Genomic DNA, 13741 nt, shown 5'->3' with positions numbered 1-13741 from the left:
TTTCTCAGACACTAGTAACTCCAAATAAAGAGAAATGGCTTAACGAGCCTTTGGGGATGTTAGTGATGAGATGTTCTTCCTGGGTAGTAATGATATGGACAACTTCACTTTGTAAAAATTTATCACGCTCTATACTTGGATTGTGAACACATTTCTGAATGTATATTAAACTTCAGTAAAGCTGAATCATTATGACTTATGTAACCCATTAGCTAAATTTGAGAACATAATTCACACCAATGTATTTTCATACCATCTCTGCCTTTTATACAATGCCATCATTTAACAGAAAATAACGATGCTCAGAAAAATATTTACTCAGTAAATGTCTCTATTATCTTTGATATTGTGTTCCCTGTATGCAGAATTCAGCATTCAAGATGGTCTTGAAGCTCCCTCCTTTGCTTGCTGATTATTTGCCCAAATTCAGAGCTTTATTATCTCATATCCAGTTTTCTACAACAGACTTTCACCTAAATATTTCCCGTCAGATCTCCTCCCTATATTCTGTAGAATTATTTGTGCTTTTAGAAATTACAGCATCAATCCTACCAGTCTGCTATTTAATGACCTTTATTACTACTTTTTATCTCTGCGTGGCTCTCCATGGTTCCTACAATTTTGACCTACTCACTCTGCCTCAGAGAATGAATCCTTCCTTGAGCTTGAGGTGAGCAAACACTCACTCTCTTCCATAAACCTGTGTCTCTAGTCCTTGCTCCCATCTTCACCCCTACATCAATGATTGGCATTATCGTCCTTGCCCAAACTCCATTCTGGAGACTATCTTAGAATATTCTTGTCTCATGAATTTCCTGGCTCACTGACATCTCTCCCTTCTTATGAAAAGCTCTCCCACATGGCCCAGTAGAAACTGTTGAACTTTTCAATTGTATTACCTAATTGATAGCACCACTGGTAGAGCGTTTGCCTTACATGAGGCCGACCCGAATTCGATTCCTCTGTCCCTCTCGGAGATCCTGGCAAGCTACTGAGAGTATCCCGCCCACACAGCAGAACCTGGCAAGCTCCCCGTGGTGTATTCAATATGCCAAAACCAGTAACAACACGTCTCACAATGGAGACATTACTGGTGCACGCTCGAGCAAATCGATGAGCAATGGGATGACAGTGCTACAGTGCTATTCTTTGTTTCATTTATTACAAAAGTAAACCATACCAATTTTTTTCCTGAAAGTCAGGGAAGAAATTCGATGGGATCATAAGGATTTGCATCAGGCATCTGATTCCCAAATCTGCAGTAAGCTACCTTGACCCCCTAATTCTGCAAGACCCCTGCATGTAGGTTGGGTGTGAGATATGAAAGCCTCAGAAGTTAAAGATCTTGGTGCCTGGCCTAAAAGAGGGAGGGAGAGGGAAAGACAAAAATTGACATAAACACTCGAGGCAAGATATTGCAGCAGGTCCCATTAGCATAGTGATAAACACATCAACTATCTATTTCCAGTCTGAACCCTTCTTCCGCATCCCTGGGCACAGGTGTGGGAATGGAGACCGGCAATTGCATTGGTTTTACTTATCTGTTTGTCTGAGCTGAAAGCAATTTGAGATAGGAATCGTGTCTTGCTCTGGGTTTATGTGTTTTGTTTTTATTTTGTACAGAGCTTTATACGTGTGGTAGATAACCTTGTAAATTTACAGACAGAGCTTCTGGATTCCTGAGCAGATGCAATAGTTCAGGAGCTGTAAGGTGAGTTGCTTGAACAGAGTGTTACCAGCACGACAACTGTGCTCAGGACCCCAGTTTCAGGATGAGTTTAAACAAAGCTAATTTTGGTGAGGAAGTCCACTTAGGATGAATATTATTTGAAAATTATTCTTGTATTTGACTGCCTAGTCATAGCTATAGTTATGACATATTATGTTGATGGCATTGCCCCTCGGAGCTGGTGTTAAAAAAAATATTGCTGTCTGCAATAGCCAAGTCCCAATGCCTTATCGTGATTTAAATGAACGGAGAACAATGCTTTCTCCTCTAGCCATAATATACGTCTACCTCACATAAAGAAACCCCAATCCTAGAGAAATAACAAACTATAAAGATGTCCCTTTTAAATCTTCTGCTGAGTTGGTTTCACTAACACAAATAATTACAAAAGGAACTAGATACACAAACAGACAGGCACTGAGCAAACAGTACCTTACATTGAGATTCCCAAGTTCCCTAATGGAACAAATAAATAGGACACAGCTAAATACCACAGCCATGCCTCTGGAATGCAGAATGCCTGGCTAATAACATTAAGCACCTCAACCACCTAAAAGAAAATATTTAATTAGGTTAAAAGAATGATGTAGGGCTGGTTCAATAGTACAGCGAGTAGGGTGTTTGCCTTGAATGGGGCCAACCTGGGTTCGATTCCCAGCATTCCATATGGTCCCCTGAGCACTGCCAGGGGAAATTCCTGAGTGCATAAGCCAGGAGTAACCCCTGTGCATCTCCAAAACGCAAAAAAGCAAAATAGAATGATGTGACCAGAAGTAAAAGGATGTCGCTTCAAGAACCAAGTTACCTGAGATGATCTGTCCCCCAGGGGTCTAGTGGAATAAGGTTGTTGTCACCCAAGTCTGACCTAGGGATCCCTAGGAGGCTCACTCTGGAGGCTACCAAACTCTGACCCTTGCCTTTTGACCATGCTAGTTAGCACTAATTTAGGACTTCAGGTAACAAGCCCCCTACACTTCTGCCAGACCCCACCCCCTGCCACACACACACACACCCCAAGGTTCTTCTACTCCCTTTTTCACCATGCAATCTCTTCTTGTGCAAAGCCTTCCTTTCTAGTTTACAAATCTGGGGTGCTTCCAGACCCCAATTTCAGTCAGCTGGGCTAGGTCTGGGCCATCTTCTCTGCACTGGTGCCTACAGACTGCTTCTGGGATGTACCCTGGCTAATGTCAGGGCTCACTTCATTTGCTTCCCTGACTGCTGTGCTGTCTGGAGTCCTTTGCCCACCCCTCCTCCTCTCCCCCCACCAAGTATGTTAATTTTTCTTGTGTGTGTGTGTGTGTGTGTGTGTTTTCAGTTGTAAGGTGAATTTCTCTTTCTTTCTAGTGCCAGTGATCCAATATGGGGCTTCGCTGAGCTCACGCTGGCTCTCAAAGTCAATTTCTACAAATATTTGTTAACCTTTATCAGTAAAACACAAATTGCGGCAATTTGTATCCATTATGTTTTACAAGTGTATCAGTCTACATGGATGGGGGAGGGGAACTGATCTTTTTACAACTAGTTATTTAAGAGCTGTGTGGGAGAATATTTTCTATATTCATAAGACTGTATTTTGATTTCTTGGAGGGAAGAAGGGAATCAATGGAAATAATTCAGACAAAGGATTGGAGATGAGTACAGAGGTATATTTGTCTCTATTTTTATTGAAGATATATGATAGCACAGCGGTTGGGCTTTCGCCTTTCACATGGCTGACCCGAGTTCGATTCTTCCGCCCCTCTCGGAGAGCCCGGCAAGCTACCAAGAGTATCGAGCCCACGCAGTAGAGCCTGGCAAGCTACCCGTGCATATTGGATATGCCAAAAACAGTAACAATAAGTCTCACAATGAGAGATGTTACTGGTGCCCGCTCGAACAAATCGATGAGCAACGGGATGACAGTGACAGTGACAGTGATGTGATTCACAATACTGTCAAACATAATCTAGTGCAATCATTTCAATATCACACCCACCATTGAAATGTGGATTCCTTCCACCAAGGTCACAAGGGTCCTTCCAAAATCTGTCCCCACCACCACTCCAGGTAAGCTCAGTTCTGCAGACCAATTCTAAAGAGGGGATTTTCAAACAGAGATTCTTCTCAGGGGAACCAAGGAGACACAGGCCATTTCACTCTAAAATTGTGCTTGGCATTATTTGGGAAGGTACATATCTCTTTATGGTGCAGAAAATTGTGAAAATGATAATTGAGTATTTCCCCCTACTGTAGGTATGAATCTAGAAGATTGTTCAATGCTTTCTACTTAGAGTATATCCCATTCTTCTGTATTTATCTCTCTGTGCTCTCAAGAGAAATATGGTTAAAGACAAGACTGCGGGAAGAAAAAAAAAAAAGCAGCCGGAGACAGTACATGATGCTCTTAGAGCCCGAGGCCCACGTCAGGGCACTGTCCCCGAGCGTGACCCAGAAGACAGAGCCTTTGAGCACTGCCTGGCGTTTGGGGGCAGGGCGGGGGTAGGGGGGGAGATGTTGGGGGGGTGGGAAGCAAAAGCAAAGGAAAAAATATGTTAACTCTAAAAAGAAACTACTGTGGTGTGAGCTGAAGAGTAACCACCAGAGGTCGCTGTTTCCTTTTGCAGGGAATCACATTTGTATTCTGGGGAGGGGGTGGGGCGGTTGACTGCTTAAGTTGGAGCCATGAGACAGACTCACAGCAGAAAGGAGCTCTTGGTTTATGAGTGAGGAGAGTCTATCAGGCTAGTCCTATTGGTGTGTTCCAGGGAGCCAGGCTCGTTGTCTTTGGCTAATATGCTTTCTGCCACCTGTTCAATTCTTGTGATCTTAGTGTTCAGTAAGTAGCATTTTTCATTTTCCTATAAGCAAAGATAACACTCAGTCCTACTGTTCCTCTAACACAACAAAATACTGTTTTCGTTTATATATTGATTTATTTGTTTATTTCTCTTTAGGGGAAAGCACTGGAGACTCAGTGAACCAGACCACAGGCCCTGTCACTCTCTCAGAAGGTGAACCTCTCGTCCTGAACTGCACCTACCAGACTACTGACTTCTCTCCATATCTTTTCTGGTATGTCCAGTATGAACACAAAGGGCTTGAGCTCCTTCTGAAGAGCTCATCCGAAAACCGGGAGACGCAGACTGGATTTCGGGCTGATCTTGAGAAGACCAGCAGCTCCTTCCACCTGCAGCATCCCTCCGTGCAAATATCAGACTCAGCTGTGTACTACTGCGCTCTGAGAGACACAGTGAGGCGGGCTGAGGCGGCAGCTGAGCACTAAGCTGAGCACTAAGCACAGGCGGGGCTGAAAGGGAGGAGGCCTGGGAAGGAGAAGGCATATTCTCTCCTGAGACTGAGCTGAAAAAAAGTTTTTTAAAGAGTCTTTTCAAGAAACCTCATGAAGCTCATGTTTAATTCCTAAGGCTTAGGGAGTTGGGAATTGCTCTGCAAGGCAGAGTGGAGGTCAGTGTCAAGGAGAACCCAGACCAGAGAAGCACTTGCCTAAAAGGGTCCTTTCAAGACCATAAACATCAACACCTGGGGCCCGAGAGATAGTACAGCTAGGAGAGCGTTCCTCTTGCATGCATCCCCGGCACCCCATCTGGTCGCCCCAGGACTGCCAGAAGTAATTACTGAGAGCAGAGCCAGGAGTAACCCCTGAGCATTGCCGAGTGTGGCCCAACCAATCCTTCCCCAATAAAACAGACAAAAAACAAAACAAACATTAACACCACTGAAACTGTGTTACCCAAACAATGTAATTTTTAAAGAATTAATGACAGTGCAGTGCTAATCCCTGAGTAACTCTCTATTAAGAGATTTTAAACTATATTTCACCACTTAAAAGCCTCCAAGGATGGGAGATGTGTGCTGAAAGTAGACTATAGTCCGGATATGATGGCCACTTAATATTTGTATAGCAAACCACCACACCCAAAAGGAGAGAGAGAGAGCAAAGGGAATGCACCTGTCACAGAGGCACAGTGGGGGGTGGGGGGATGGGATGGGGGGGAGATGGTGGGAGGGATACTGGGACCATTGGTGGTGAACAATGGGCACTGGTGGAGGGATGGGTACTTGATCATTGTATGACTGAAATGTAAGCACGAAAGTTTGTAAATCGGTAACTGTCCTTCATGGTGATTCATTAAAAACAATAAATTAATAAATAAAAAGCCTCCCAAATTTTGAGATTTCCATGCAGGTCTTCACAAACCAAATAAGGAACTTGGAATCTAGTTGTTGCCTAAGCTTCTGCAGGTGAGTCAAGCTTGGGGCTCTCTGCTCTGTCCTTGCTGCAGAAAATTCATAGCCCACCGCCCTCCAGTTACTCTTCATTCCATCAAACTGCTATGAAGGGGCTTCCAGGAGAGGAAACTGGGGGACATTCTCTCATGGGCCCACACCACACATTAGCGAAGCAGCAGCCCAGGGGAGAAAGGCTCTAATCCACAGCGCCCCCACTCTGCAGGGCGGGAGCCTCTTCCGCCACCGCCCACGTTGTTTAGTCTTGAGGAGGTGATGTGGTTATTTGCTGGGGTGTGAATTTAGACTCTGATCATTCATCTGAAAGGAGGCCTGATATTCTATCCATTTTAGCTCTTTTAAATGCTTCGTTATTTTTATATAATTCTCTGTAGATCAGAAAAGGTCAGTATGCAAAGATGAAGGAAATCTCTGACAAGAGGACTCGTGTTAGTCTTTGGAGTAGGAAATAGAAAAAGAATAAAAAGACGGAGTGGCTAATTCGGGGTTTTTTCTCTCCACTCCCTAGTTCTTCTTCATGTCCTCAAGGTCTTTCACCTCCTTTGTTAAATACATTTCAAGGTATTTGATTCTTTTGCATACAATTATAAATGGAATTGCTCTCTTGATTTCTTCTTGTAGTATAGTTTTATTACTGACATATAGAAATGGAGCAGATTGATTTTGCAAACTGTTATTTTGCCGTGCTCCTTAATTGCTTCAAATAACTTTCTAATGGAGTCTTTAGGAGTTTGATCAATTTATATTGTTAACATGTAATGGCAATTTTACTTCTTTTTCAATCTGGGATCATTTTTTTTTCTTGTTGTTGTCTGATTTCTGTGGTTAAGCAGTGAGAGGAAATGACCTTATCTTGCTCTTGACTTTAAAGAAGTCAAGAGCTCTTAAGGTTTCACCATTGAGGATAATATTAGCTTTGAGTTGATATGACCTGGTCTGTGTTCTGCTGCACTATGGTTCTTTCAATCCCCATTTTGTTGGGAGTTTTAATCATAAGTAAATGTTGAATCTTGCTTTCTCTACAAATATTAATTTGATCAAATGATTTTTTGTCTTTTATTGATATAATGTATTACATTGATGGATCTGTGTATATGAAATTATCCTTGTATGCCTGAGGAAACTCTGATTGATCATGATATATGATCCTCTTGATGCCTTGCTAAATTTCATTTGATGCTACTTTGTTAAAGATCATTTTCATTCATTTTTATCAGGTATATTGATCTGTAGTTTTCTCTTTTGTAAGTGATGCCCTTGTCTGTTTTTTTGTATCAGGGTTATGTTAGCTTCGTAAAATATATTTGGGAATATTTCTTCTTAATTTTTTTGAAGAGTCTGAGGATAATAGATCCCTAAAATTTGGGGAAAATTTGTTATTATTTAGCATAAATTATCTCACATGCATTAAAATATGAGAAGTAATAAATATTTAAAAAACAAATAAGCAACAATGTGACCATTTATCAAACAATAAAACATTAATAGGAACAGATGGTCACCAGAAGTGGTGACCTAGATTTTAGAATGATTGAGAGCAATTATGATTAAAATTGCCAATGGTTAAGTAGAAAATTTAGGTAAAATTTATAGTAAGATGTGTATGTTTAGGAGAGAGAAGGAAATAAGTAAATATTAGTAGATAATTCAAATTAACTAAAGAAAACAAAAGAAAAATGTGTTAAGAGAAAAACAGATCAATGACTTGAAGACAGGATAACTGATAAAAAAAATATAAGAATATGGGGCTGGAGTGATAGCACAGTGGGTAGGGCGTTTGCCTTGCACGCGGCCAACCTGGGTTCGATTCCCAGCATCCCGTTTGGTCCCTGAGCACCGCCAGGGGTAATTCCTGAGTGCAGAGCCAGGAGTGACCCCTGTGCATCACTGGGTGTGACCCCCCCAAAAAAATTAAAAATAAAAAATAAAAAAATAAGAATAAATAAATATTCAAACATTTGTCATATGAGGGACAATAACAGATGGCCTAACATATATATATAACAACTTTATTTATATATGTATACATAATTTAAAATGTTCAGAAAGAAAGAATGAAAGAACAAAGTGATAATAAAAGTGATAAGGACAAATGGCTGGGAATGTTCACATTTGAAGAAAAACATTTTGAAATGTATAATATGACAAATTAAATATGATAAATAAAAAAGACCTACATTAAAAATTCATAGTCAAATTCTGACAAAGTTAAAAAATTAAGACTTGCTCTTCAAGCCCGGGTTCTCCCTTGAAAACAAATCTTACTTGCTTATCTCCACAGCAGAGCCTGGCAAGCTACCCGTGGCATATCCGATATGCCAAAAGCAGTAACAAGTTTCACAATGGAGACGTTACTGGTGCCTGCTTGAATAAAATCGATGAACAATGGGACAACAGTGCAGTGCAGTACTACCGTGCTTATCTCTGTTTCTTTGCTTGCTTATCTCCATTCTGGAGAAGCCTGTGATCTCTCTCAAACATGTACTTCTCCCATTTTTTCCCCTCACAGCTTTCTTTTTTTTTTTTAAGCCAAAATGAAATATGTTGACCGCTTTATTATTATTATTATTATTTTCTTTTAGTTTTGCAGAAAGCCCAGCAAGCTACCAAGAGTATCCTGCCTGCATGGCAGAGCCTGGCAAGCTACCCATGGTGTATTTGATATGCCAAAAACAGTAACAACAAGTCTCACAATGGTGACGTTCCTGGTGCCCGCTTGAGCAAATCGATAAACCACAGGATGACAGTGCTACACTTTTGTGTCATATTTATTGCTTTTTTTTTTTTTTTTAGTGAATCACCATGGCCCTCACAGCTTTCTTAGAAAGTTACAATGAAAACTTTCTTGCATCACAAAAAAAGTTTAAACAATAAATAAAGATAAGATTTTTAGAATTCAGAGTAAAAAGTCACGTTACTTATATGCAATAATAATAATAATACAAAGCAATGGAAATCAGAAGACAATTTAAAACAATATTTTAAATGTTTAAAGAAAAAAACTGCCATGTGAATTTATAGAGCCAACAAAAAACTTTATTTTAAAAATAAAGTTTTTATTTTAAAAATAAAGTCAATGTAAGTATATTTTCAGAGAGACATGAGCAAAGACATGTCTTCCCTATCCACACACAGAAAAAAGATTTCCAGAAGATCATTATTACACTATAGGAAACTCATGCTGCATGAAAACTCAGGTTCAAGCACAACAAGGACAACAACAACAAAAAATTCAGGATTAAATGTATTAGTTGTATTTTTTAAGTTTTGTTGGTTTTAGGGGTGCGGTGGGGGGGGGAAGGAAGAATACCCTTCTTCCTTCTGGGTACTCTGGGACTACTCTTAGCTCTGTTCTCAGGGGTCAACCTTGGTTGACCTTGGTGGTGCACAGAGGACCATGCGAATTATCTACTAAGATCTACTTATTTCCTACTCTCTCCTAAAGGGTGGACTGCATGCAAGGCAAGTGCCTGCACTCTCTCTCAAACCTCTTGTTGGTGATTTTAATCATTTCTGTTATGTTAAAAATTATTTTCTCTCTAAAGTGAAATAAAAGAAACATATTATTTGTGTTTATGGCACAATTGTAATAATATTTTTAATTTCTTTTTCTTTTTTTAAAATGTAGGAGTACTGCTTTTTATTCAGCCATTGAACTAGCTGATTGAATTGGGCATGAACTCCACATTACTTTTTTATATATATATTGAATCACCGTGAGATAGTTACAAAGCTTTCATGTTCGAGATTCAGCCATACAATGATCGAACACCCATCCACCAATGCACACTTTCCACCACCAGTGTCCCCAGTATATCCCCCCCCTCCATCCCAGACCTCACCATGCCTCCATGGCAGGCAATTTTTCCAATACTCTCTCTCTACTTTTGGGCATTATGTTTTGCTCGAATTTTCCCACCACCCTTCAGCCTGCCCGCCAGGGGCAGATGATAGATCATTTATTGTCCATTGCTCATTTTGAACATCTTGGGTGCCACAGCCGTGTGCTTATGGAGTCCTAGATTGTAAATGGTTGGGTTCCAGGGACATTTCTGTAGGGCACTAATCCATTTTGGGATCCAACTGGGCATCTCTGGGCCAGGGCTGTTGGTGCACTAAGACAGCGCCGGAGGCACATTGTGGGTGTGACAGATGGGTCAACGAGCAGGCAGGGAGCAGGAGAGAAACAGTGGGACAGTGGAGGCCTCTACCGCCATGCGGCATGGAGATTTAATTCTGGAACCCACATACCTGGGCCTTGCTTGTGAAAGCTCTTGGTCGCCAGGATTCCATCTGGAGTAGGTGGGGAGTCTACACCTGCTTCATCTGGGGTGCTCCAGTGAAATTGGCTTGGTATGGGGTCCAGAAAGAGCTCAGGTTCTGTGGTGTCTTCCAGGATAATAATATTTTTTAAATAAAAGGAAATAATGTTATTTAGAAGCATGTCATGATTGGAAGGATATGTGGCTCAGTGATCCAGTACTTGCTGTACATGTGTAAGGCCCTGAATTAGATCTCCAGACAAGCGGAGTGGGGGGTAGGGGTGGTGGGAATATACTAAGATAAATTAAAAATATACATTTAATCTCAAAAGTTACTACTAAAATTAGTATGAAACAATATCTTTGAGTCTTTAGAATAGACAGGTTTCTCTGACATGGCATAGAATGTGATAATCATGGAAGGAAGTTTGATAAATAGGATATGAGTAAAATTTCAAAAATCTGCTTATTACAAAAATCAGTAAGCAAACTAAAGTCTAGAAAAACAATTCAGAAGGATATATCTAGAGAAGGATAATTTTCAAAACATTCAGAGAACTCTTTGAATTAATAAAAAGATAACAAATTGTTAAATATATTAGTGAGATGAACTATAAGTCTATAAAACTTGCTTGACATTACTAACCATTAAGAAGACCCAAATCATGTCCACATTGAGATGTCAATGATCTTACTAGAAAGGTGAGAAACAAACTGTCAATCTTAAAAACAGCAAATGTGTGGAGCAACTTGACCTTTTGGGTTACTAGTAGAAATGAAAATGGTACAATCCCCTTAGGGGATCCTTATAGTTCAGCAAATCCACACATAAGTACTTTTTTGAAGTGGAGTGAAAACATAGACCCACAAATAACTTGCACAAATAATTTTGTGGCAGACATTCATATTTGTCACAAACTGGGAGCAACCCCAAAATCCATCTACTGGAACATGTGTGTACAATTATGAAATTATGGAATATATAGTAATAATACATAATGAATGGGCTGGAGCGATAGCACAGCGGTTGGGCTTCCACCTTTCAAGCGGCCGACCGAGTTTGATTCCTCTGCCCCTCTCGGAGAGCCTGGCAAGCTACCGAGAGTATCGAGCCCTCGCGGCAGAACCTGGCAAGCTACCCCTGTGCATTGGATATGCCAAAAACAGTAAAAATAAGTCTCTCAATAAGAGATGTTACTGGTGCCCACTTGAACAAATCGATGAGCAATGGGATGAAAGTGATACAGTGATGATATAATGAATGATATATTATAACTACATAAATAACTCAATGAAAAGAAATATTACTCTACAAATAAAAAAGAGAATGAGCCATTGATGGCTAAAATAGGAGGACAGACTTCTAAAACCTCATGCTAAGCAATGGAGGTTAGACTCTTTTGCCAAATATTGGATAATTCAATTCATCTAAAATTTATAAACAGAAAGATTAAACCATAAGAACAGAAGTAACAAGGTGGTATGCTCCGGAGAAAAGGGTTTGGATGGAGGAGATCACCAGGGAACTATCTGGTCTCATGAAATCTCTTTTTTTGTAGGAGATGTGTGGGGGGGAGGCGGGGACGGGGGGACAGGGAGTGGTGGTGGCTATACTGATATATGACATTCTCATTCATTGAAATGAATATACAGGAGCTACATATTTTATTACAAATAAATTATACTTTAGCAAACATAGGAAACACAATTTAAAAATTTTATTTGGAAAAATGGAACTAGATGAACTATTTCAAATTGGAAAACCCAGGTAACCAGTAACCATATCTAGAAACAAGACTCTACAAGGCTGCTCTAGTGCCCAACATCCTTGTTGCCACAATACTGACACAACAGTTTCCTTTTCTCAAGTTTTGTGGTTTTGTGTATCACTTGTCATCCCCTTAATCTTCATTTGCTCGAGCGGGTGCCAGTAACTCTCCATTTGTCCCTGTCACTTGAAAGTGTAGCCCACAGATATCTGCTTGCTCCAGGAACAGGAAGAGTCTCAAATCATTCATCAGGGTTTTGATGAAGAAGTCTGACCATCTCATTGGTGGGCGGCCACGAGATCTTTTGACGTCCCATGGAATCCAGTCGGTAACAGCTTTAGTCTCTGAATCGCATTACGTGTCTGGCCCATTTGATTTTCCACGCCTTGGCAAACAAGACAGTGCCCCTGATTCTTGATCATCGACAGAGGTCAGAACTCCGGATTCCTTCTCTTACTTGAGTGAAACGTGATACTCCTAACATGGCTCTTTTGCTTCCTCTTTGGGATACCTGAATAGCGTTCTCATCCCATTTTCGTAGGGCCCTGGTCTCTGAGGTGTATGTTTATGCACGTAGAATGGTGGAATCAAAAAGATGTGCCTGGAGCTGAAGATTTTCTTAACCACTTTTTTGGCGCTCTTGAAGGCATTCCACGCTGCTCTCTTCCTCCTGGGCAGTTCTGGCGCCAAGTCATTCCTCATGTTGAGTTCTTGACCCAGGTACACATAGCTGCTGCATTCGGAGATGTTTGTTCCATTGAGAGCAAACGGAACGTCAGGGACTAGTTCGTTTTTCATAAACATCGTTTTGTTGAGGTTCAGCTGCAGTCTGACCTTTCCACACTCGTGGTCAAAGTCGGCCAGAATTTGTGCTGTTTGGCTAATGTTGGGTGTTATGAGAACGCTGTCATCAGCAAAGTGGAGATGATGTAGTTGTCGACCGTCTATCTTCACTCCCATTCCTTCCCATTCCAGTCATCACATGATGTTCTCGAGGGTGGCACTGAAGAGTTTCAGTGAAATGGTATCACCCTGCTGAACCCCTCTCTTTACGTCAATGATCACTCTCCAGTTACTCTGTAACAGTAGCAAAAGTGCAAACAAATTTCTGTAAAAAGAAAGTGAGGGCTGGAGTGATAGCACAGCGGGGAGGGCGTTTGCCTTGCACTCGGCGAATCCCGGTTTGATTCCCAGGACCCCATATGGTCCCCTGAGCACCCCCCAGGAGTAATTCCTGAGTGCACAAGCCAGGAGTAACCCCTGTGTATGTGACAAAAAAAAGCCAAAAAAAAAAAAGGCGGATAATTTTTGGTATATTTTATTTTTGCTCTCTATTTTATCAAGATTAAACTTTTTTCTATAAAGAAACACACAGATCTTACATAACCAGTTCACTGTGGCCTGAGAATTACAGACCTCTGTGTAACAAACACAATACAGAACATGTTTCCTTCTAATCCCTCTCCCTAGAGAAAACTACTTTCTATTCTTTTTATTACTAGTTAAACCATACTAAACCTAAACAGTTTTTCTATTTTCTCAAAATGTATTGTAACTGCTGTTAAGTAAAATACTAAATAGTAATTGCTGTTAACAAAAATAATTGTAATTGTTGTTAACTAAAATAATTGTGATTGCTGTTAACTAGGATACTAATAAAAGACTAAATAAACTGGAACCTTCAGTTATTTTAATTTAATTTTTTTTTAATTTTTGGGTCACACCTGACA

General features: G+C 40.5%; 1 gene segment (V, D, J or C); it reads left to right on the top strand.

The window, feature by feature from the left end:
- The first annotated feature begins 4504 nt into the window (after positions 1–4504).
- LOC101540478 (T cell receptor alpha variable 18-like) lies at positions 4505–4994 on the top strand. The segment is given in 2 exon segments: positions 4505–4547; positions 4666–4994. Coding segments are annotated over 2 exon segments (372 nt in total).
- Positions 4995–13741: the final 8747 nt, after the last annotated feature.

This window comes from Sorex araneus, chromosome 3, assembly GCF_027595985.1.
Source record: "Sorex araneus isolate mSorAra2 chromosome 3, mSorAra2.pri, whole genome shotgun sequence".
Taxonomy (NCBI): Eukaryota; Metazoa; Chordata; class Mammalia; order Eulipotyphla; family Soricidae; genus Sorex; species Sorex araneus.
The sequence above is the reverse complement of the archived record's forward strand: the minus strand, read 5'-3'. Positions and strand labels throughout refer to the sequence as shown.